Raw genomic sequence first — 25,588 nt, forward strand, 5'->3', positions numbered from 1 at the left:
TCGTTGAGAATTTCTGTTGCAGTTTCTTTGCTTGATTGTTGTGAGCTGCCCAGGATTATTGAGAATTGGGCAGCTTCCAAGTTCAATAAATTATTGCCATTGTTTTTAATAACGCTTAATTTACTATGTATTTTTTTTAAAAAAATGCAACCTTAAAATAGAATAGGATGTATGAATGTTCTTTTCTCCTTTTTTGTGGTCATTTTGAGCGATGTGTTTAGGGGTCGGAACATTTGGATGCAAACTGGTGACGTCCATGCTCAGGGCCCTTGTTGCCCGTTGAACTCAGACAGACGGAGCTTTTAATTCAGTCATTGACCAATAAAAATGCAGTAAATAAAATGAACAAGACCTAGCTGTCCCTTAACAACCAGAACTATAAGCAACCATTTGTGGGCGAACTTTACACATAATGTAGCAAAATTTTACTACTTTTAGAGAAATAAATTTTATCTTTATTATTTAATAGAAAGAGCATATAAAGGCTACTGGGGTGCCCCAGAAATTTAAATAAAAGAGGTACAATCGACTAGCGGCAAATGTCCCAATAGACCTCTCAGTACAGAAAAACATGGGCTATGGTTTCTAGGGCACCCATGTCACAAGGCAATATCGGGTTTCAAATGGTTTTTTTCCCCTATATTTCCTTTCCAGGACAGCTGTGCCGAGCTCGTATTCTTTGTAATTTGCACAAAAGCTGATCATTTTCTGTCTGCTAAGCCAACTTCATGGGTTTGGTATCGAGAGGATGAAATTAGTAGAGGTCCCCAAGTACGCCACACTGATCTCTCAAAGAAAAAGGAAGAATATCAATAAATTAAATAAATTCATGGGTCTCGGTGTTTGAAAAAGTGTAATCATGAAGCTGTTGTTTCCTATAAATGACTGCTTAAATAACTGCTTTTGCATGTCTCCTTCCCTTATAATTTAGCTGGTTGCTTGATTAAATTTGTATTGCACGTGTGTGTGTGTGTGTGCGCGCACACACACACACACACTTCATAATGGAGACCCTTTAAAAATCTAGTCAAATAAAAATAGTTGCCAGCCATATTGGAAGAATGTTGCAATATTTGGAGGGCAGCACCGAGAATGTTCAGGTGCATATTTTTGTGGTGGTGCATATATGGCAAGAGAGAGACAGTCAAGTCTCCCATAAGAGTGTGCATAATATTTTAAAAGATGGCCTAAAAGAAGCTTGTAAATAACAACAGGCCCAGTCATTCATAGCTGTAGTAATGTTCTTTCAATATATGGCCATAAAAGAGAAGCTTCCATAATGGAGAAATACTTCATAGTTTTTCTTCTTTGTATACAGTTCATGTGAATAAGAGATAGATATGGATATAGATGTACGTAGGTTTGTAGGTTAGGTATGTATAGGTTTGTATGTAGGTTTGGGGAGCTTTCTAGATTGCCTTAAACTTTTCCCGTTTTGGGATCTTGTTAACTTTCTATATAGAAGTGTAGAAATGTAGCAAAAGTAGTTTTTATAGATGATTTTTCAAATTATGCCTCTGAAAAACTACCCCTCTGGTTTTACTTTTCTAAATTAAGCATACTTCTCAAATTTCTGGTATATTTTTTAAATCTTCTTTCTTTTCTTTTTTATTTGTTTCTCAAATTTTCACAGGATGCGGAAACATTTGATTTTGAGAATGACACAAATAATTTTGTTCCAAAATTTCAACCAGAAATTATTTGTGAGACTCAGATTTCAAATTCTGATACTGAGTATAAACAAATACCTGAAGATAGAAGGTAAGCTGTTTTGCTTTTATATGACCATAGATCTTCATGCTGAACAAGGCTATGCAAAAAATTCTGCTTTGCAGATGCATTGATGGGAACCTTCCCAGAGAATGCAAACTACTTTGCCTTAGTATTCTCAAGGAAGGTTGGATTCTCATTTTTTTTTTAAATTTGTGTATTTCAGAATACAACAGAGATTTCAGTTTAGTTTACAAGATTTCCGATGTTGTGCTGTTCTGGGTAGAGGACATTTTGGAAAGGTACCTGTGAGAGCTAAAATTGCAATTTTGTGTATTTGTCATACTGTATCTGCATAGCTATGCTTGAGGCCCACTTGATTTTAGTATGTTTAGAGAATCTGTGTGTGAATCTGTGCCCATTTAAAAATGATTATAAATCTAAATGAAATATTAAACCAATAAGATTTTTTAAACAATAAAAACACGCTGTTTTGTATTTCAGGTCCTATTGGCTGAGTATAAAAACACTAATGAAATGTTTGCTATTAAAGCCTTAAAAAAAGGAGACATTGTTGCTCGAGATGAAGTAGACAGGTTGGTATAAAGGAGAGCAATAATTAAATATGAATATGTTTTTAATTGTCTCAGTTTTAAGTTGTTATTCAGAAACAGACTGGAATTGGGGTGACCAGTGAAACGGTGAGATTTGTGGATGATGCAGATAATAAGAAATTGTAGCAAACGGTTCCAAAGGATTTTTCTAAATTTATGTGAATTCTCATTGAAAAGATAAAGTTCATTGTATAAAGTGACATACGGTAAGAAAAAAAACAACCCTAACTTAAAAGATTTTCCTGCAGAGTTAAACACTTCAGTTAAAAATATTGGTCCAGTTTGTGACTACTATGAAAAAGGCATCCTGAGATTCGTTATTTAAAAAATAATGTTAAATTGTCAATATTATAGTCAGTTTATGCAAATCTTTGGACAAAGTTTTATTTTATTCATACCTTTAGTCATCACACATTTTAAAAATACTGTAGAATAAAATAAATTGTAGAAAAAGATAATTTAAAAAAATTGAGTATATAAAATACCTCACTGCAGTGTTTAGGTTTCATTAACTTAGAAAAATGCAAGTACATAAACAATTGAGTTAAATAAAAACTAGTGTGCTCTGGGAAGAAAGAATTTTTCCTTTTTTCTTATTACTACAATCAAGCTGAATGATCAGATAAGAGGATAAGGGTTAATGTTGAATTGGTTGTTAGAACATTTGCTGATAATCGCCCATTTGGATAGTTTTAAAAGCAGAGGAATTCAGGGTAGAGAAGATTAATGACTGTTAATCATGACAATTATGTATTATATCCAGTATTAGAACCAATGGGATTTGCATTCTGGCCTTCTATGAATGTAAAAACATGCTGGAACATACTGGTCAATTGGTCTCCATTGGTTCCTTTTACTGTAGGAGTGGCTAAACAAACATGTTGGATGACTTTATGAAATAAGCACTAAAGTTACTGTTACTTGCACATCCAGGCTTCTTTTATATTATCAGGAGGACCACATGAAGCTCTAATAATACTGTACAAACAAACATGAAAGTTCAGAAAATCTAAAAAGGGGTTAATACTTTTTTTATAGAATTGTATATATGTATATATAGTGTAATATATACACTATTTACAATTGTATAGTGTATATATTTTTCTATCTTTTATATGGTGTGAACTGATATGACCTCGAACCATTATTTGTAAACATGCATATTTGACAATATGTCTAACAGAACCTAATTACGAATAACTGTAGGATGAGAGTGTAAAGATAACTAAGCATGTGTCAACAGGAAATGGCATCAATCTGTTATTGTGTTAACAGCTGTTTACCTCTTTTTTTCAGTATGTACAACATGAGTATATATTGTCCTCTTCCAGGAACACAAATTTAATATTTATTTGCATCACTGTGGAAATTCTATGAGCCTGAATGCTCTTTTCTATAGATTATTTACATGTATACTTATATATGTCTGTTATACTGAATGTAGTGCAATGTAATGTAGTATAGCTTAGTATGTAATTAAAATACAGTATCATTTCTGCTTTATTCGTTTCTGTCTGTTGGAACCATGACAATAATAATATGATATAAATATATATAGTCTAAGCTTCTGCATTTACTTTTCAAGTATCTTTTTGCCTAGGAATTACAGCTTTTTGATTTACCTGGGGATCGACACCGAAAAGGCATTAGGTGTATAATTATTATACAATAAGCCTCTAAGGGCTGTTTTTGGGAAGCTTGATTTAATTATGTCATTTATTTCAGCCATGTGTTTTTGATCTTTTATATAAAGTTACATACATTGATCTTCTGGATTTTTTTCTTCTGACTTCTTTTTCTGATATACTAAAGATAAAATAAGTCACATTACTTTTTTTTCTTTCTTTCTGCTCTCAGTCTCATGTGTGAAAAGCGAATTTTTGAAACTGTGAACAATGTAAGACACCCGTTTTTGGTGAACCTCTTCGCCTGTTTTCAAACCAAAGATCACGTGTGCTTTGTAATGGAATACGCTGCTGGCGGGGATCTCATGATGCACATACACACTGATGTCTTTTCTGAACCCAGAGCAGTGTAAGTTTTGAGCCTAATCGATTTTTGGAACTTGCTAGTGAGAATAATGAGGACTAGTGAGAACATGACTTTGACTTCTTGCTTAACTGTGTTTAGATTAGAAGACACCTCACTCTTCCAAGGTTAGTTTAAGTTGGTAATGATCAGCTGTAACTTTGATGAAGGCATTTCATTTGAAATTTCAATGAGAGATGTCCTATGAGACGCTTTGATGTTTTTACAGTTTTAATGCTTTTTACTGTTTTTATTGTTTTAAAATGTTTGTAATATAAGTTTTGAATTGTGAGCTGCTCAGAATCGTTCGCTGAGATAGGTGGCTATAGAAATCAAATATAGATAGTCCTCGACTTAACGCCAGAGAGGAACTTGAACTACTCATAAAGTGGCTAGGCCCAGAATCCGCAGATCGTGTGGAAGGGTTGAGTGTAGCACACGTTGATTCCCCAGACACAGGTCTTGCTGCTGCATGGACAAGACTTGACCGAACCTATGGAAGCCCAGAAGCGTTAGAGGCTGCCTTATACGTAAGACCAAAGATAAGCAACAATGACCATTATAAGCTTCAGAAACTAAGTGATCTTCTCACCGAAATAGAATCGGCAAAAAAAGACCCACGTCTAGTTGGTCTACGACACCTGGATTCCTCCTTCGGTGACTTATAACCATTTGTAGTACTTCCATGGGCACATGATCAAAATTTAGATGTTTGGCAACTGGCATGTATTTATGATGGTTGCAGTGTCCCAGGGTCATGTGATCCCTTTTGCGACCTTCTGACGAGCAAAATCAATGAGGAAGCCAGATTCACTTAACAACAGTGACAAGAAAAGTCGTAAAATGGCACAAAACTCACTTAACAACTGTCTTGATTGGCAACAGAAATTTTGGGTTCAAATGTGGTCTTAAGTTGAGGACTACCTGTAAATAAATAAATGTGTCCTGTTAGCATGATATATATGTGTAATGTCATATACTTTCAAGACCTGATCAGATAATTCCAAGTAAACACATGTAAAAGAAATTGGGACTTAGCTCATTAATTTTACTTCCAGGATCCTACATGTAATAGATTTTCCTCTACGGTTCCCATTTCCATTGTGCAAAGTGTTAGAACTATTTCCATTAAATATTTTAGGGCCTATTTTTATTAATTTAACCTGTGTTTTTTTTACATTTGTATTTGACTTTTGTCTTTTAAAAAATATTAGCCAACTTGACTATCCACTAAATTAGGCAGTATTTATTATCTGGCAAGGTTAACATGGAGTCACTGAAGCAGTAGGCGTGAGCTTAAATGGACTCCAGAAGATGGTAGAGGATAGGAAAGCCTGGAGGAACGTTGTCCATAGGGTCACGATGGGTTGGACACAACTTCACAGCTAACAACAACAAGGTTAACATGATCCTTGGGGCATAAAGCCTGAACAATAGGGAACTTTTTACTTCCTGGAATATAATAACTGTTGACGGTTGCCTTTGGGTGGTGACAGGTTTCTAGAGCTTAAAAAACAAAAATAATTTCACACGGTTGGGTTAGAAATCATCAGATTTAAGCTTTGTGGGTCTGTTTTGTCCTCTACTGGAATCCTTAGTTCCACCCATCGGAGCAGGTCTTTAAAAAACTAAATTTTCATGACAGGTGAAGTGGAACATTGGACTTAACAATGCAAGTTCCTTTATTTCAGTTGAGAGAAGGTGCCTGAAATCTGGGTGGCTTCTGCTACATTCTCTGATTGGCAAGACAGAAAGTGTAGTAACAATCCCTGTTGAAATATGGTCATTTACAGAATAATATCTGTAGACAATACGCATAGCATGACTATGGCTATCACAACAAGCTTTTTAAGCAGTATTTTGAGACTCGTGTTTTATTTACTTACTTACTTACGTACTTATATTTATTGGACACCTACCCCCAGTGGACTCTTGAGCAGCATACAGAACTCATAAAACAGCTAAAACATTAAATCAACAGGTAGTGCAGACTTACATGCCCTAATAACATAAGCCACAAAACACAACATGGCCACTGAGCAAATAATAAACTTCAGCCCCACGAAAGAGGGTGCCATCCTTAACCTTTGTTCCAGAGGCTGAGGGCTGCAAGAGGGAAGACATGCTTCCTAGGTCTTACAAAATATCACTGTTTAATGAAGCAAACCTGGAATACACCCGTTCTGCTGGAAATCCTGGTTGGGCTGAAAAGAGATAAATGGTTTCTCAGATGCTCAGGCCCTGTGCCATACAGAACCTTAGAGGTGTTTACTAGCACCTTGATTGGCACTCCGAAGACAACTGGCAACTGGTGCAGCTCAGGTAGCAGTGGTGACACATGGGCACACCAAGCGGCATCCGTTGCTGCTCACACTGTTGGATTTTGAACCAGCTGTAGCTCCTTAGTGTTGTTCAAGTGGAAGTTGTGTCCTAATAACACAGAATCCTACTTCTAACTTAGGCACATAGCCAGCTAGGTGACCTTAGGCCAGTTATGCTTCCTCAGGCTTTGGAAGCAGGCAGTGGCAAACTTACTTCTGAAAGTATGCCAATAAAACTGCAGGGACTTCTCCAGACAGTTGCCAGGAGTCAATACTGACTGAAAGGCACCAAAAAAGAGAGAGAGAGAGAGAGAGAGAATATAAAATACATAGGAAGACAATCACCTGCATCAATACCAAATGCCGTTACAAGGATCTGTTCTGATGTTTCCTCATTTACCAGGCTTTAATCCCTAGGACCACAAAGGACACCTTTAGGATCTTCTATTAATAGAAGAAGGGATTTTTTTTTTTCTTTGAGAAACATAACAAGCCATATTGCTCTTTCTTGGTCAATAGTTTCACCTATTTTCAAGGAAGGCAAGGAGGCAATTCCCTTAGACAAGAATCAGGATGGGACCTGAATTTTTGAATCCAAAATTTCCACAGCAAGCATAATGGAAATGTGCCCCAAATGACAGACAGCGTTTCCTTGCATGGGAATCTCCTGATATTGGAAGGATGGCTAGATTGATAGCTTCTCCAGTGAGGTCTGGAACATAGAATACACACCCCAGTTCATGGCTGCTCCTTCATCTTTTGAGCACTGGGAGTCGGGGGGGGGAAGATTCCTACTCTACTCTCACATGGATGGTGTGATTTGGGTCTCAACTGTTAAGAGTTATTCTTTGCAATAGTGTAAATAAATGTGCAAAATTGATGAGTACTGAAACATTGTCCTTCTCTCTTGAACAGATTTTATGCTGCATGTGTAGTTCTTGGCCTGCAATATTTACATGAGCACAGGATAGTTTACAGGTAAGTATTTCAAAAATGTAGCGTTCCACTTCCTTTTATGTCCCGCTAATGTATGTGAATCTGGCTTAAAAGCTGCTGTCATTATGATTAATAAAATTGTTCCTTGTCTTTGCTAGAAGAAATTAATGCTATTAGATGTTTTTGTGTAAATTTTTATTTAGAATATGATTGTTGTAACTATAATCCTGTATTTAGCTCTGGGAAGTGGGGGGGGGAAGTGGGGGGGTTGGGGTGGGAGGGATTTGGGGATATATTGTAAAATATTGTAAAACTCTTTAATAAAAAAAAATGCTATTAGATGTTTGCACATTATTAAGGTCTGTTCAAATTGGGGGGGGGGGGAAGGAAACTTTTAAGAATTAGTACATCTTTGCAAGTGGTACTTTCTTTAAAGTAGCCTTTAGCAAATTGGGTAACTTCCAGATGTGCAGACCTTAGTCAGTATGGCTATTGCTGCAAATTCTAAGATTCTCCATTCCATAAGTCAGGCACCCAGCCTGGGGAAGACAGGCACTATGGCTTAGCAATTACATAGTTGGTTTGTTTTTGTTGTTTTACTAATTTTCTTGTAACTTTTATTTCTTTGGTAGAGATCTAAAGCTGGATAACCTGTTGCTGGATACTGAAGGCTTTGTTAAAATAGCTGACTTTGGTCTCTGCAAGGAAGGCAAGTTTTTTTTTTAATGGCTGATAATACTTCCTCTACTACTCAAACATGTTGTGGGGATTGCAGATAGCAACTTTTCCCACCAGCAGGAAGTTGGTAAGAACGGAATGTATTTCAGGGACTCCTCAATTACAGTAACTGGGACCAGCAACTCTGTTGCTAAGTGACACAGTCGAAAAGTGTGATGCCATGTAACCCCGCTGTTTTATGACAGCAATTGCAACAGTGCCAGTTGCTGTTGTTAAGTGACTTCCATGTAATGGTCAGGTGTGATGTCACGTGACTGCCGTTTGCAATGTCCTGACGGCTTTCCCCTTGACCCGGCTTGTAGGAAACCAGCAGTGAAGCAGCAAATGGCAATCACATGGGTTGCTGCCAAAGCTGCAGTTATGCAGATCGGTTCTAAGTCTCCTTATTTTCCTTATGTGTGCCGTCATAACTTTGAACGGTCGCTGAACAAGTAGTTGCGTTGTTAAACGAGGACTACCTGTATTTTGGATAGGCGTGCTCTGTGAATGTGCAGAATGAAGATGTTGGATAAAATCCTGCAGCTCACTTTGTGTGTCCTTGATGTGATAATTGCCACATTGATATGAGCAAGCCACAATCTCCATAGCAGGAGGAGTGTCCATAGAGATGCTTTATGGATGGTGGCATTGGCTAAGTGCAGTATTAAAGCTTTAAACTTCAGAAAAATATGCCTTGCTCATAAGTAGAGAGTTTTTTTCTTCATCCTCCAGTTTCCTTTGCTCTATTCTTCAGAGCAATAGTTTAGCAGCTCTCAGTATGATTAAGGAAACTGAAATTGAGAGTTATAAATAGAAGTCCCTTAAATTTAGCAGTGCCTCCTTAAAGCTACTTTGTATGTCCACAACATTCTACTGTATCAAATGTTATTTTATTCCTAGGATAGAGATAGCGGGAAAACAAGGCACAATTCAAATACATTATTTAAAAATCTGTTGTTTGTAAACCATTGACTCAGAGATTAAATTCAGAGGAAGTTTAGTTAAATTTTTGGATTCAAATTGTCTTTACCATTGAGAAGCATTTAGATCTGTATCTCAGTTGCCCCAGTTGCCACTTGAACTGTTTATTTAGGATTCTTGCACTACAAGGTGAGTATAAAAAATATTTCGGGGCAATAGGAAAATAGTTCAGTGATTTCATATGAAGAACTTGTGTGACTGCACATTCATGAATACCATTTCACCAACTGAATTAAAAATGCTGAATTTGGCCATTTGGGGGGTGGTGTTTAAACAGATTTGAAGACCAGGTATGATCCAGATTCAACACTTTGAATTGAAACATTAAATTGACTTCATTAAACATATAGACCATCACATTGATTTGACTGTCTAAATGGAATTGACAACATAAATCAAATTTGAGTCAAGTCTGTACAACCCTGACAGATATACAGTATATCTAAATCTTTGTGTAATTTGTCTAATCATTGCAGGAATGGGGTTTGGTGACAGGACAAGTACATTCTGTGGCACTCCAGAATTTCTTGCTCCAGAAGTATTGACAGAAACATCTTATACAAGAGCTGTAGATTGGTGGGGTCTTGGTGTACTCATCTATGAAATGCTGGTTGGTGAGGTAAGCTTCACAAAATGTACGGAAGCGTTAATAGCACATTGTTCTGTAAACATAGAGTGCCTTCTTCAGAGTACAACTTCTAATATCTGAATGCATGGTGTAGCAGATATTCTTCAAGTTTGGCCCTGGTTTCTCCCCCATTTGAGTTTCCCTCAAGTGAATGCCTTAATGGGCTTGACGTTTCATCATCTTTTCAGTACTGGTTTATTTTTAAGTTTGATTTAATAATGCTGCTTGGGACAGGAAGAGAATGACATATATCAGTTACACACTCGCTCGATGCTACATGTATTATTTTAATACATAAAAAAAGCTTTGAATTACCATTTCTAAGAAGCATTTTTTTTTCAGTCTCCCTTCCCAGGAGACGATGAAGAAGAGGTTTTTGACAGTATTGTAAATGATGAAGTAAGATATCCTCGATTCCTGTCTACAGAAGCTATCTCAGTAATGAGACGGGTAAGACTATATATCTGAAATAGATATTGTAACATGAAAGTATGATTTACTGGTACTAATAACAGCATACCTTGTCCCAATGCCATTGAATAGAAGTGCTGAATACTTGGTCTTTAATTTAATGGTAGGCATGATATAGATATAACTGAGAATTTAGGAGGACATTCCCCTCACTTTAACATGTTTTCTCCAAAAATAAGACCTATCCCCAAAATAAGACCTAGCTTGATTTTTACCTGTGCGCCTAATATAAGCCCTACTGCCAAAATAGTTAAGACCCCACCCACTCGGTCCCACTGTCTGGTTGCACGAGGTGCAGTGAGGTGCTTACTTCAGGACTGCTGCAGTCAGGCCTCTCACGTCCTGACACTTGCCTCACAGTAGCGGCACCAACATGGCCACCGCTGGCCCACTTCTGCGGCCGCTCACACATATCACCGCTGGCCTCCATTTTGCCAGCAGAGGCCTTCAGGAAAAAGCTCTGTAGCCCAGAACGGAGTTCCGGATTGACACACGCGTTATCCCCTGGCTTCCGTTTCGCTGGCAGAGGCCTTCAGCGTCAACCTGGAGCTCTGTTCTGGGCTGCAAAGGCCTTTCCTGAAGGCCTCTACCAGCAAAACAGAGGCCAGGGTGGGAGGCTCGCGTGTTAATCTGGAGCTACATTCTGGCCTGTAGAGGACTTTCCTGAAAGCCTCTGCTGGTGAAACGGGCGGCGAGTGACCGCAGAAGAAGTGGGCTGGTGGTTGCCACGCAGGGTCCTGCTGGACACATTGTCGGTGCCACCACTGTGAGGCAAGACAGTGGGGAAAAAAAGGCATCCCCCCAAAATAAGACCTAATGCCTCTTTTGGAGGCAAAAAAAATAAGACCTGGTCTTATTATTGGAGAAACACGGTATCAATGGACTTTGGTGAGGTACTGTTATGCAAGTAGAAATGCAACCAGAGGCTTGCTAATAGTTAAGGACTAAACCCTGAACGCATACAAAATAATAGAAAATTAATAGAAATCTAATAGAAAATTAGATTTCTAGTTAAATGCATGAGGGCAAATGAAATTGGAACCTTAATGAGCACGGGCCTTATTCTGTTTATCTTGCTTAAGTTGTATTTATAAATTGAAGGATCTTCAGGACAATATTTCTAACTGTCTAATTGTGTAGCCCTGATTCACTGTTCTGGTAAACCATTAAACATATTTTTTATACATTTTATTAGTTTTTATAGGGTTAGGAATAAGGTGGTGTCAGGGTTAGGGTTGGGATTTGGGTTAGGGTTGGGGTTGGGGTTTTTCCAAATAACATTCTCAATATTTAGCAAACAGCATCTGGGTTCATGTGTTTAACAAACAATAATAGATATAGTTAATTATCATAAACAATATGTTAATCACTCAGTAGCCGCCTTCTTGCTAATATATATTCAAAATTACATCTCACATTCCTTTCTCCCTAACTCGTTTTTCTAGCCATTGATAAAAATTATCCCATGTTCTCAAATACACTGAATCTTCTTTCTCTTTAATCTTTAAAGTCAATCTATCCATTTCTGCACACTCTAGAATTTTCTTAATTAATACTTCTTCAGCTGGTTAAGTTTTCATTTTTCCAATTTTGGGCAAATACAATTCTATCTTCTTTTATTGTTACCCATCTTGCTGTTAGATAAATTCCCAAATATTTAAACTTTTTTAACTATTTGAAGATTTTGTTTTTTGTTAATTTTTTTCTGTTAGATTCTTTGTTAGCACTTTAGTCTTTTCTCTGTTTGTTGTCAACCCTGCCACTTCTCCAAATTTTTCTATTTTTCTCCAGAGGTTTGGTGCTTGTTTCCAATGGATCTTCCAATATAAAAACCAAATTGTCTGCAGATGCATGTAGTTTATATTTTTCATCTTTTATCTCCAATCTTTTAATTTCTATATCTAATGTTTCTATTCAGTACTTCCAATGTTAATATAAATAGTAATGGAGATAGTGGGCATCCCTGTCTTGTGCCCTTTTTAATATTGAAGTTTTCTATAAGATCTCCATTTACAATTATTTTGGCTGTTTGTTTACAATAAATTGTTTTGATTACATTTATAAAGTTTTTTCCAGAGTTAATTTCTGCAAATTGCTGAAACATAAATTGCCAGTTTACGTTGTCAAGCGCTTTCTGTACATCAAGGAATATTAAAGCCATCTGCTTCCCTGAATGAATTTCATAGTACTCTAATTCTTAAATTATTTTTTATCTGTCTTTTAGGTAGAAAACCATTTTGGTCTGTGTGTATAAATTCGATCAAAAATTTCTTTAGTCTTTCTGCCATTATTGAGGCAAAGATTTTGTAATCTACATTTAATAGTGATATTGGTCTATAATTTTTTATTTGCGTTAAATCAGAGTCCTCTTTAGGTATTAAAGTAATATTGGCTTGTCTGTGTGTTGGGTATTTTAGCCTCCAGGAGAATTTCATTACACTGTTCTTTCAGGATCGGACTTAATATATCTTGTAGTGATTTATAAAACTCTGTAGGTAATCCATCTGGGCCAGGAGTCTTATCCTTTTTTGCCTTTTTATAGCCTCTATAATCTCCATCATTGATATTTTTCCATTTAATATGTTTCAAATGTTCTCTGGAATTTTTGGTAAGTCTGATTTTTTTAAGTACTGCTGTATTTTTTCTTTTGGAATTTCCTCTCCCTTATAAAGTATCTCATAGTAATCTTTAATATTTTTTCATTGTATCATTTTTAAACTGTAATTCACCTTTTGGATCTGCAGCTTATCAATTTTTTCTCTTTTTATTTTTTCAGTCTATGCTAACCATCTCCCCGGCTTGTTGGCATTTTCAAAGAAGTTCTGTTTAGCTCTTTTAATCTGTTGAGTCATTATTTCCATCTCAGCTAAACTTAATTTATGTTTTATTATCTCCATTTGTTTCTTGAGTATTTTCTTTTGTGGATCTATTTGTAATTCTGATTCTAGCTTTCTGAATTCAAGTGTTTTGAAATACGAACAAAAGTATTAATGAAAACAAAACTTGGTTTGACTACTTTTTAGAAAAGTAGCTTGTTTCCTGTCTTTGACTAAAATGTAGTGTCTCTATCCAGACTATGATTCTGAACTTGGACTTGGAGTGTATCATAGTACTATAGATAGAAAAGAATGACCCGACTTTATTTCTGATATTGTTTTCAGCTTCTGAGGAGAAATCCAGAGCGTCGCCTTGGTGCTGGCGAAAAAGATGCTGAAGATGTCAAAAAGCATCACTTTTTTCGGGTGAGTGCCATCTCTCAAGCATGGTTACAATGTAACAATAGCCAGAAGCACAACACTTAACTGGTGCTCTTTTTACAGTTAATTGACTGGAATGCGTTGCTCGCCAAGAAAGTGAAGCCTCCTTTTGTCCCAGTCATAAGAGGAAGAGAAGATGTCAGCAATTTTGATGATGAATTTACCTCAGAAGCGCCTATTCTCACTCCACCTCGGGAGCCTCGGATACTTTTGGAAGATCAGCAGGAAATGTTCAGGGACTTTGACTACATTGCTGATTGGTGTTAATCTTTTAGTCACTGTGAAAATTCCAGCTGATGTGTTCCCCAGGACAACTTTCTCCCATCGCCCTAAGAAGACCATTCTTGGAATCACTCACTCTCTCTCTTGCCTGTAGCTTCTGATTTTTAAATCATATGAAGATTTTAAACAGTACTGTTTTTAATACAGAGGAGGTGTGGCCTCTCTTTTGCATCTTTTTTGTTTCTAACCTTGAGCACTGGAAAGCAATTTTATGCAGCTCTTGAAGCTGATTCAGTGGGTGCGGGCTGTTTTCCACATTCACATGGGCACCCTTGTACTGTATCTTTATTCTTCCAGAGAAGAAAGCCTCACAAAACACCTGCCTTACAAATTGGGACCACAAATGGATACTAAGCTATCGTAGATCAATCACCTGCCCAAGTTTTAAAGAAAGAAAACAAAAACTGTTGGTCCTTTTCAGGAAAATGATCATCCCCCAAGATGGTAGAACTCAAGACTGTCAAGCAACGCTAGTTCTCAAAATAATGTGTATTACAAACTAATGCCTTGTTTAACAAACTCTATGGTATTTATTAGTGAGGAGATGCTTCAAAACCTTACCTACGTGAAAGCAGCATCAGTGCTTCCATTTGCAGGAAAAAAAATGACTGGTCCTAAAGGTTTACCAAAGTCACTTGCTAAACAAATGTGTTTGCCTTTAAATTTTGTTAAACACTGTTCAGAAATAACCAGCAAATATGAAGAATGTAATGAATGTCTTTCTAGTCTTAACCAGGAATACTCCTAAATGTATGAATTTCCCTGAAATACACAATCACTGTTCTATACTTTTAAAGTTGTGTACTTTCCACATTAACTTCAAACATATTCTAGCAAATCATTATATCTAGTTATCTCATTCATCATACATTTGCTGTTCAAAATGTTCAAAACCATTCGTGTTTAAAGAATGTGGAACTATATTGTATACATCCAGTATACATGTATATTTGGAAACTATAATTTTGTTTGAATCATATAAACTGTACTTTTAGTTTTGTCCAGTGGCTGTTTGAATGTATTACTGAAATCCAGATTTAATAGTGAAAACCCACTTGTATACATTTTTATGGCCACTGAATTCAGTAATCATCATCGGAAATTACTGAGAATAAGGGTAAAAGCAATACGTTTTAAGAGAATGTATAAATATTTTTGATAAAACTTGTATATTTTAAGTCTCTTAACACTATGCTGTACCTCAAAAGTTAAAATATCTTAGACCAGATGCTGTGTATTTGCTTTACAGACTTTAATGTAGTTTTTGTTAGACATTTTGAAAGAACAAAATCATGTTTAAATCTGTGGAAAGCAACATTCCACTTTGTCAGCATATGTTTGTGATAAACTTCGTTTCCTAATACCAGAAGATCAAGAGTAAGCATGAAGTTTTTAATTAGTAGATTTACTACTCAATCTGGAATGTGGTTCAGAATTGATAAGTCACATGCAGGGCTGAATTGGTAAGAAAGTAGAGAAATACCAATAGGAGGCTTGTGTGGGGGTGCTGGAAGGTATTTTTTTATAATCATCTCCATTACCCCACTCAAACTATTTTGTTTCAGTATGATAGCTGGGGACTCTATTCATATTTTATAACCTTACAAGAATATAAGGAATAAGAAGGTTGCCAGAATAATGTGTGTAAATTCCTTCATAAGGAAGATGGAAAATGCTTTTTATAAAAATTATATTACTAAGTTGCAGTTTTTTTAAAAAAATTGCACCTATCGTTTTTCAGTATGCTAATTTGGTGGGGGGGTTTTTAGTTTTAAATGGCTACATCTTAATTAAGCAAAACACTACATATCTGAGGTACAATCTGCCAACCCCTTCCTTATTATTTCTGTAAACAGCTGTGTCCCTGGTAGGTGCTTCAAATTTAAAATCTTAAAATCCTATGGAAGTAACTTTTTGTAAGTATACGTTGTACAGAAATGTTTGTAATCTTGAATTTCTGAAAAATCACATTAGAGGCAGGGTATTTTCACAATTAAGCTGAATGAAAGCACTAATTTTATCTAGTTTGGAAAAATAGGCAAATTAAGATTTTAAACTCTAGATTGTAAATATATTTTGCTATACATATGTGGCTGCTGAAGCACTTTGTAAAAAAAATAGGGTATTTTAGGATGGTACACTATGCATTTAAATGAAATGTGCCTTTAACAGTGTAGTAGTACAAACTATCTGCAATTAACTCAAAATTTAAATAGTGAAATTTGTATAGGAAAAAAAATACTGATTTGAATTATAATCTTGTGTTTGATCTTTAGATAAAATGATGACTTTGGAACTTTGTGTGAATTACTTTTTCTTTCAGGCTGGATAAATATCTACTTTGTTTTTTAAACATTTAAGAAACCTCCCTTAGGTGCCGTCTTCTAATCAAAACAGTTTATAGAGCTGCTTTGGAAATTCCTTAATTGTTCACTTGGGAAACTGATTCTTTGTTTGAAATTTCTGTGCCGTATTCAGTTGGAAGCTGAACTGATAATTTTCAGCATATGATTTCAACAGGAATGAGTATCTCTTTCCCACACAGGCTGAATTTAAACTTCACACTAAGGCCTGCTTTATACTAATTGCAGTAGCCCAAGCCACCACCATTATGACAAGAGTCACATAGTCCAGTAAGCCCAAACTGCATTTATGTATAGCATGTTTACATCACACATTACAATTCATGGGATGGGAAGGAAGTATTAAGGTTTGCACTGAAAGCTTGGGAGGACTTGGGAGTTGTCACAAGGTGTTGAAGACTGGCCCTAAAATAATTCTCAGCTTTTTATCTCTATCCATTATTTCTTAAAACAGCTCCTTTCTCATGTACAAAATGAGATGGTTCTTTCCTGACGCATTCTCATTAGTGTACCCAAGAGACACAACTGAAAATGATTCTGTGAAATACACTCAGAGCCCTTTCAAACTATTCACTGAGAGAAGCCCCTTATTTACCAGTTAACTCAGATCAGCATGGATTTGTTAAGAAAACGAATTGCCAAGCAAATCCTGTTAACTTTTTAAATTCAGTAATAGATAATGAGAAAGCTATATTCAAAATGTATCTTGTTTCTGGACAAAATACCTCATTAGATTCTGATCAGAAAGCTAATTTTTAGTTAGATATGATGACAATTACATAGGTACAAAGCTGGCTTGACAATTATACTCAGAATGATTTCTCATCACACTAGAGATGAATCAAATGGGTACCACAAAAGTTAATCCTGAACTTTATTTTCTCATTAATTTAATGAGAGGAATGGAATCCTTCCCAAAGTTGTATGGTGCACAATTTGATAATATAAAAATCAAAATAATCTAGATGAATGGACTTAAAAATGAAATTAAAACACATGCAGTTTGTCACTGAGGAAACAAAAATCAAATGTACAGTCATAAAATGAGAATGCCTGGTTTGGTAATCATACTTAAAATCCTGGAACGCTAAAAAGTAGAAGTAAATTCTGCAGTGATCAGACTCGTGCCCAGTTCTGGATGCTGCAGTTCAATTGAGACACTAGAACATGTTCAGCTAAGACCAGGATGATCAACAGACTAGAAACCCAAGTCCTACGAAGGCAATTGGGCAAAACTGAAAATGGTTTAGGATAAGTGATAATACAATAGCAATCTTCAAAATACCTGAAAGCAGATCAGAGAATTTAATCAAGGTCTGTATTCATTTCAGATAACAGGACACAGAAGTGAATTTAAATAATAAAAAAGCAGATCCTGATGGGATGTTAGGAAAAAAAAGAAGAGCCACCAAACAGTGGACTATCCTTTGCTAATTATGTTCCAGCAGAGGTTGAAAGAGGTTTAATTTTGATTTCTCTACTGAGCAGAGGGTGGCCCAAATAATCCCAACATTAAAACATCTATGGTTTACATATGCTGCAAGATTCTAAAATGGCTAGCTTTTTTTTTTACTTTTTGGTTCCTTCTTACCTTTTGTCTAGTTAATCCTATTTTCTATAGGTTTGGATCCATTACTACTTAAGACTTGGTTTTTAATCATTGTGGTTTAAAGCAAAGTGCTAGATAAAATTCTTTTACTGGACATACAAATAAAAAGTCTGCTGATTAAGTTTTGGCAGTAAGAACTGCACTCAATGAATTACGTTCAAGATGGTTTATTGTAGTGAGTTGGATTTCTGTGCCCTTACTCTACAGCAGGGGTCTGCAACCTTGACAACTTTAAGACTTGTGGACTGAAGTCCACAAGTCTTAAAGTTGTCAAGGTTGCAGACCCCTGCTCTTTGGTGCAGGCAAAAATTGACATTGATGTCATTCAGACACTAACACAAAGAGACAGCCTGCCAGGACAATACCATCTTTTGGTAACGTTCCTTAACAAAGTAATGCCAAATCTTAGACCTCTTAGATCAGGGATATCAAACTGCTGGCCCATGGGTCGGACGCGTCACGCGGAAGCCGCGCCCACCCCATTGCCAGCAATGGCAAAACCGTCCCAATACGTTGCGTGGTGTCACGTGACATCGCGAGTTTGACATGTCTGCCTTGAGACTGTATGACTGCAAACCACTTTCATTATCAAAAAAATTAACAAAGATATGAGCCTCCAGGATTAATTTTATTTTTAATATACATTGTAAAGCTTTGTACTATGCAGGCTTAAAATTTATTTTTAAAAAATTATGAGCTCTCTCGTGTTGTTATAGCAGTTGAAGCGGCAAGTGGACACCCCCACTCAAAAAAAAAAAGGGAGTGAACCTGATTTTGCAAACTAGTCAGTTTGGACAAGAGCTTCTAGCCACAAATGATTCGATTTCTAATTCACCTAAAAGCTGCATAATCATTAAATTAAAGTATGCATTTTCCCAGTTCCATCTCAATGGCCTGGAGGGACTATGGATCTATACACACACACACACACACACCTGCTGTTTTCTTCTCAGCTGTTTCAGTAGTTAAAACTGACCAGCTCTACTAAAGAAAACAACGGAGCTGCTGGAATATCAAGTTGGAGACAAACATTTGAACACGTAGGGTGAAGAACCTTGGATTCAGATTCCTCCCTGTTCAACAATGGTTCAAAGCATACGCAACTATTTCCAACGCCTTAGTTAACAGTCCACTTGTTTTTAACTAGACTATCATCATCACTGACTGAAAAATGTTCCTGGCTTTGCGAAAAGAGAAACGGTGATTGTCCCATTTCTATTCAAAATTCAGCAACAGAAAAATCTCCCTCTTATGACAGAGACCATGAGCATAATATGAATCCTTTTTTCAAGTAGCCACACAAGGTAATAGAGAGACATGCTCTTGATTTACAGGACTTTAAATAGAATGAATTACAGTGTAAACTTGACATTGTTAATCTTTTCCTAAGGTGAATAGAAAATTCTCTACAAGTATTTTTATTATCATATGAACTATATTTTCTCTGAATTACAACTTCCCATTATAATTAACTAAACAATGTAAAATCCATGTACAGCATCTAATTAGGAAAACTGAACAACTTTTAAAGATTACATTTTCCACTTGGATATTTATTTAGAACAAAGTTACATACAGTAAAACTTGTAGGTCAGTACTGTTTTTGGAAAACAGTTTATTCTGATTTGAAATATTTTCCAAAATACATTTTACCAGATCTCTATGAAAGAAATCTAAATACACAGAATAGAAAATTAAATTTGCTGCAATGGTTGTTAAATACTTACATTCACTAATATATACATAAAAATGCCACAAAATTATTTTGTTTACATCTGGAATGTGTGCTCCACTTCATCCGATCAGCTTTTCCATCTCTTTTCACCAGTCCTGCAACTGAAGGCTTGACAGGACTGCTTTTATATGCTTAATGCTTTTCTAAGTCAAAAATTATTTTGCAGGGTCTTTGAAGTTTCACAGCTGGGGCAGTTTGTCCACTGGTGTGTCAAATCTGAAATCTGCTGGAAAAAGGTCTGGAGCACGTGGATAAATCAGCCTATATGACTGTCTTATTGTAACATCAGCTACACCAGCAATGTCTCCAATTTCTGAAATAAAAGCCAAGGTAAGGAAATTAGCACTTGTCTGCTAGAGTTCTAATTCTCTAAATTCACCAATAATATTTAAACTCTGATATAATTCCAAAATAAATTATATAATTACAACTCAGGACTTTAAATTCAGACAATTTAAGGCTGGTTTCAACTAACCCAAACCAGATAAGTTGTAGAGAAAGTGAGAAGACTTTCCTACAAAGGTCAGCAACAGTTCATGATATCATTTACATTTATGTCCAATTCTTTCTGGACCAACCTGAAGTGTCTGAATTAACCTCTACAATTCACAAGACAGTTTGGTTTCTATCCTGAGACACGCTCAACAGGCTATTACCTGGGTTTACTCATCAATGAAAGCAAAAGGTTTATTTTAACTTAAGACAGGGCACAAACTCAATCTTTGTGGCATTTTCAGCAACCATGGTTTAGTCTGTTCAGTAATTAATTTGACAACCTACTAAATTAGTCCAAAAGAAGAGCAGAAATTCAGGCACTGACTACTAGACGTGTATTTCAAACAAAACAGAAGGAGAGGTTTCTGGCATCTGTGCCAATTCTTTGTCTTTTCAAAAGAACTACTGCTAGCATGCATAAAACTTACTTTCCTGGATACATAAAGACATTACCTTTCTGTGTTCTCTTTTCAGCCGAGGCTTGTGAAGCCATATAAATAGCAGCAGCTGCCACTGAGATAGGACTCCTTCCAGGAACTAAATCTAATTCCACAGCTTTACGCGCAATGTGTGTTGCGGCCATCTGGACTTGCTTAGGGAGACCCAAGTTTGAACAAAATCTGGACATGAAATCTCCAGTAGTGATCAAATCCACACTTGTTTCTAAAGCTTTCAAGATGAGTTTGAAACACCGGCCTATTTCCTTTTTGGAAATTCTGGAAACAGCACATATTTCTAAAGAATAAAATAGTACATACGTCACAATGAATTTAGATCAATACTCCCAGCCACCCACTCCATCAATGAAAGCTTAACAGTCAGTTCTTTCATTGTTTGTTATGTTTTCATAGCACAGATATATGTAACTAATAAAGTAATATTATTTTGAGAGCTTAGCCAGGCTTAATTGCTATATTTACACATGCATACGCACGCACACAAACAGGGAAACACATCAGCAGGATTTTTAAAAAAATACTGAAATTTCAGCGAAAGATTATGGAAGTGAAAATACTTGTCTAGTTCAAAATCAGCAAATAATAATGACAGCCTTTGCAACAGTGGAAAAACGAAAGTCTTAATTTCCTTGCATCAGTCTTTCCTCATTAATTTTCATTTTGAAAAGAATAAAAACCCTCACCATGAAAAAAAATGTATTCAACGTTATCGATTACAAATTATAGATCAATATGTGGCTTTGCTTCTTTTTTTGAATCACTACAACTGCACCCACATAGGGTTATTAGGGAGCAACACTAAATCAAACTGCATATAATCTTCTGTAACTCTGAACTTTTCAAAGCTTAGGAAAAAAACATCGCAAAGCGCAGGATATAAAAATTCATGGAAATTGTTAGTTGCTTGGAGAGGTGGTCTTCCAAATAAAGAGGGATGCAAGGCTTTGGTAGAACAGAGAAGTACTTTGGCACGTTCTTACTGATTATTATTTTTTACATTTAATGTATTTTACTAATAACTGGCCATTTTTGTGCAGTTATTTTTATCTTTGACCAATAGTCAAAACAATAAAAAAATGGATTGACTGATTAGCATACTAAAACCTGGGAGTCTGACAGCTCTAGTAGTCCATGGGCATGAAAGGCAACTGGGCGACTTTGGGCCAATCCCCCACTTCCAGTCAAGCCAGCTCACAGAGTTGTTATTATGGGGGAAATGGGAAGATGGAGCATTAGCTAGATGCAGCTCAGTTCTTGGTTTATGATCATAACTGGGACCAGAATTCCCATTGCTAAGCAAGGAAATTGTTAAAGGAGTGGCACCCGATTTTACGACTTTTTTTTTTGTCAGGGTTGTGAAGTGAACCACTGCAGTCATTAAGTGAATCATGGGAGTCGTTAAACTAATCCGGCTTCTCCTGATGACTTTTTTGAAAGCTGGCAATTGCATGACCCTGGGACACGACCGCCGGCATATAAACACATGCCAGTTTGCCGAGTGCCCATGTGACCACAGGGATGCTGCAGTGGTCTTAGTGCAAGGAACGGGTTGCAATTCGCTGCTTTCAGTGCCGTTGTAACTTTGAACACACACTAAATGAATGGCTGGGGAAAAAAAGTCTGCAGGATCCAATCTGGGTCGGTCGCCGGGACCACGGGTTTCATCTACCAAGCTGGAGCCCATCTTCAGGGAATTTTCCTCTAGCAAAGTGTGTCCTTTGGGTTGTTCTCACGCACTCTCTGCTAGAGAGACGTTCCCTGAAGACGGGGTCCAGGGAGACTCCAAAAGCTCAGAAGACGAAACCTCCGGTCCCGGTGACCGATCCAGATTGGATCCTGCAACACAATATACATATATATGCCTTCACTCGTAGTCGTATATCTATCTGTATACTGACTTAATTTAAAGGTGGAATAAAATTTTAAGGAATCAATAAACAAACATGGATGGTGTACTTTTTTTTTTTAAACAATTCCTCCATGTCAGTTTTGACTTCTGACGACTACCTGGCTTAGTCCCTGAACCTCTTTTGGCAAGGCTTTTCAAACAAGTCCTAAGTACAAAGCACGCACCAGCTTTTCGAAAGTACAGGTAGTCCTTGACTTACAACCATTCATTTAGTGACCATTCAAAGTTACAACAACATTGAAAAAAAGTGACTTAGGACCGTTTTGTTTTTTTCACACTTAGGACCACTGCAGCATCCCGGTGGTCAAATTTCGGATGCTTGACAACTGGTTCATATTTATGACAACTGCAGTGTCCTGGGATCGTGTGATCACCTTTTGCAACCTTCTGAACAAGCAAAGTCAATGGGGGGAAGCCCGATTCATGAAGGTGTTACTAACTTAACAACTGCAGGGATTCACCTAACAACTGCGGTAAGAAGAATCATAAAATGGAGCTAACTGTCACCCAACTGTCCTGCTTGAGCCAATTTTGGGCCCAATTGTGATCATAAGGCCAGAACTGTCTGTACGAGGTTCGCTATATTTGCACACAGAGGAAAAAAAAAAGATCTAAGTTGAGAGTCCTACGTTGAAAAGCAGCTGAGGCATGCGTCATCGAACCCTCACCTTTAAATGTCCTAGGAACTCCCTCTTGTCTGCAAGCAATGTAGAGACAAGCTGATGCAATGGCATCATTGCTTCTCCCCTTCAGGCTCTTCTGCTCATACACTTGCTTAAATAAATTATTTGTTCGATCCTTCAAAGTAAGCAGACAAAATTCAATTAACTCCAGGCGATTTAATTAGCAAATAATCAAAAAAAAAAAAGCCCACGTCCATTATTTTATGCTAAATGAGGCTGGAAAAAAAATTCAGAAGACAAAAGCATAACTCACCACTATATTGCGGGGCAGGTTGATCCTGTCAGCCATGCTAGCGATTTCCTTGAAGGCGTTCATCATTGCACGGTCAAAACTGCTCATGGTGCGACGATTCTGATACTTTGAATTCCCAAATTCATCAAAGCTGGCCGCGCCTGTCCCCTGCGGGGAAAAAGGGTTGAGGAAGAGAGCACATTTTTACATTCACACACAAAACATAGGTGGCACGAATATCTACTGCGAGGGGAATTAGAAGACAGTACACCATCTAACTTAAACACCTTTTTTTTTTACTACTACCTAATTACATCATGAGGGACGCGGTGGCTCAGTGGGTTAGGACGCTGAGCTTGTCGATCAGAAGGTCGGCAGTTTGGCGGGTCAAATCCCGAATGCCGCGTAGCAGAGTGAGCGCCTGTTACTCGTCCCAGCTTCTGCCCAACTAGCAGTTCGAAAGCACGTAAAAATGCAAGTAGAAAAACAGGGACCACTACGGTGGGAAGGTAACAGCGTTCTGTGCGCCTTTGGAGACTAGTCATGCTGGCCACATGACCACGGAGATGTCCTCGGACAAGCGCTGGCTCTTCAGCCTTGAAACGGAGATGAGCACCGGCCCCTAGAGTCGGAAACGACTAGCACGCATGTGCGGGGGAACCTTTACCTTTAATAATAACATGATTATCAGCAAAGCACAAGTGAAAGAGAAATTAGTATGTTATCTCAGCATGGACCACGGAACAGGCTTAAAATCTGGAAAGCACATATAATGTAAGGGTAAAACCCTGTATAATGTTGATTTCATTCACTTTCAAAAGCTATCCTTCCACAAGCAATTAGCACCTCAAATTTAGACATCAGTTGCCTATCTAGTTTTTATAAAAGGCGAAATATTAACAAGCTCCAAATAAATACCACACTACATAGAACAAAAGGTACAGTTAAAATGGAATACAATCCCAGGGGCTTCAGACTGACATACAACTAAGTCATATATTAGTATCTAAAGCATGGAATGAATAAATCTCTGATATTAGAAAGCTAACCTATAAAAATCCAACCAAATGCTGATTTATTTTTTTTGCTTCATGCATTCTCCTATTAAGATGGCTTGATGTTGATTTAGAACCAGAGAGAACATAGATGAATTAAGTATTTTTAGGATGTCACTGTTTCTTACTTCATCACCAGCCATTATCTATGTACAATTCATATTAAAAGCACATCAAAATGTAGAAATTTCAGAATGAAACTCATCTATTTTCTCTGTCTTGCTGCTGGTCTTCTGCAATAGGCAAGTATGAATTATTAGCCTTCTCTAAATCTCCACAGATGGGAACTATAATCTTTGCCACCAGCCAGGTCAGCTCATCAGAAAAACAATTTGGAAAGGAGTACTTTGGGTTTAAATTATCTCATGTACTTCATTATCTGACTGAAATCAGGAAGATGAGGAACCACACATACACATGCTTTAAATACATGCTATTTATCCATAATGTGTTATTTCAATACTTTCTTGAAGAAGAAAAATGAGTACTGGGAGGGGAAAAGCTACCCCTCCCTCCCCCACTTACGCTGGTCAAAAGTTTCCTAAAACTGGACCGTGCACAATCCAGAAAACAAAAAGCAAAGAACGAAAGTGGAGCTCTGGGTGGAGGAAATATTTGAAGGAACAAATTGCCAGCACAAGAATGTTCCCTCTCCTCCCTGTCTTGATTCATACTGGCTGGGTCAACTAGTGTTGCAGTCCAAAACGACAGAGAGCACCAGATGGAGAAACTCAGCGGCAGAGGAGAGCTATCTAAGCAGGAGCTCTGAGAAAGTGACAGGCAGCCTCTGAAACAGAAGCAGGACAATCACTTCCATCATAAACTTCCCCCCTCCGTCTGTCTCCCTTTCCCCCCCCCAGCCCCCAGTCTTACGGCACAGCTCATGGCTTCAATTTCAGAAGCTCCCAAAAAACAACTTCAGCCCAACGTTTAAAGCTTACTTATCAACAACAAGCCCATTCTATTTGTCAAACTATTGTCCGTTGTTGGAAGAACTGCCCTAATAACGGTAGTTGCTGACCATATACGCCGCACAATCTTGGAAAAGACTTTTATTTTTATAAAATGTTCAAGGTGTATGAGAGAGGCAAAATCTCTTAACTG

At 37.1% G+C, this 25,588-nt stretch overlaps 2 protein-coding genes across 3 annotated transcripts in view; one reads left to right on the forward strand and one right to left on the reverse strand.

Annotated features, from left to right (window-relative positions):
* Nucleotides 1–16,241, forward strand: part of PKN2 (protein kinase N2) — a 58,099-nt gene extending 41,858 nt beyond the window's left edge. The window contains exons 13-22 of the mRNA XM_081325106.1: nt 1,634–1,761; nt 1,937–2,012; nt 2,215–2,306; nt 4,182–4,358; nt 7,589–7,651; nt 8,242–8,318; nt 9,784–9,926; nt 10,278–10,385; nt 13,568–13,648; nt 13,727–16,241. Coding sequence (XP_081181232.1) covers nt 1,634–1,761; nt 1,937–2,012; nt 2,215–2,306; nt 4,182–4,358; nt 7,589–7,651; nt 8,242–8,318; nt 9,784–9,926; nt 10,278–10,385; nt 13,568–13,648; nt 13,727–13,930 — 1,149 coding nt within the window. The 3' untranslated portion in view covers nt 13,931–16,241. The remainder of the gene's footprint in view (nt 1–1,633; nt 1,762–1,936; nt 2,013–2,214; nt 2,307–4,181; nt 4,359–7,588; nt 7,652–8,241; nt 8,319–9,783; nt 9,927–10,277; nt 10,386–13,567; nt 13,649–13,726) is intronic.
* Nucleotides 16,242–18,526: 2,285 nt separating this feature from the next.
* GTF2B (general transcription factor IIB) overlaps nt 18,527–25,588 on the reverse strand; it is a 37,586-nt gene continuing 30,524 nt past the window's right edge. Inside the window, exons 4-8 of one of the 2 annotated variants that reach the window (XR_014025789.1) lie at nt 23,451–23,597; nt 23,183–23,312; nt 20,601–20,882; nt 19,062–19,965; nt 18,527–19,020 (exon numbers count right to left, since the gene is read on the reverse strand). Coding sequence is in view for 1 of the 2 variants with exons in the window: in XM_081322489.1 (XP_081178615.1) it covers nt 19,832–19,965; nt 20,601–20,882; nt 23,183–23,312; nt 23,451–23,597 (693 nt within the window). In the remaining variant the exon portion in view is untranslated. Of the gene's footprint in view, nt 19,966–20,600; nt 20,883–23,182; nt 23,313–23,450; nt 23,598–25,588 lie in introns of both variants that reach the window. The other variant, XM_081322489.1, reaches the window with a different exon arrangement.

The sequence above is a fragment of the Vipera berus genome, assembly GCF_964194415.1.
Source record: "Vipera berus genome assembly, chromosome: 3".
NCBI lineage: Eukaryota > Metazoa > Chordata > Lepidosauria > Squamata > Viperidae > Vipera > Vipera berus.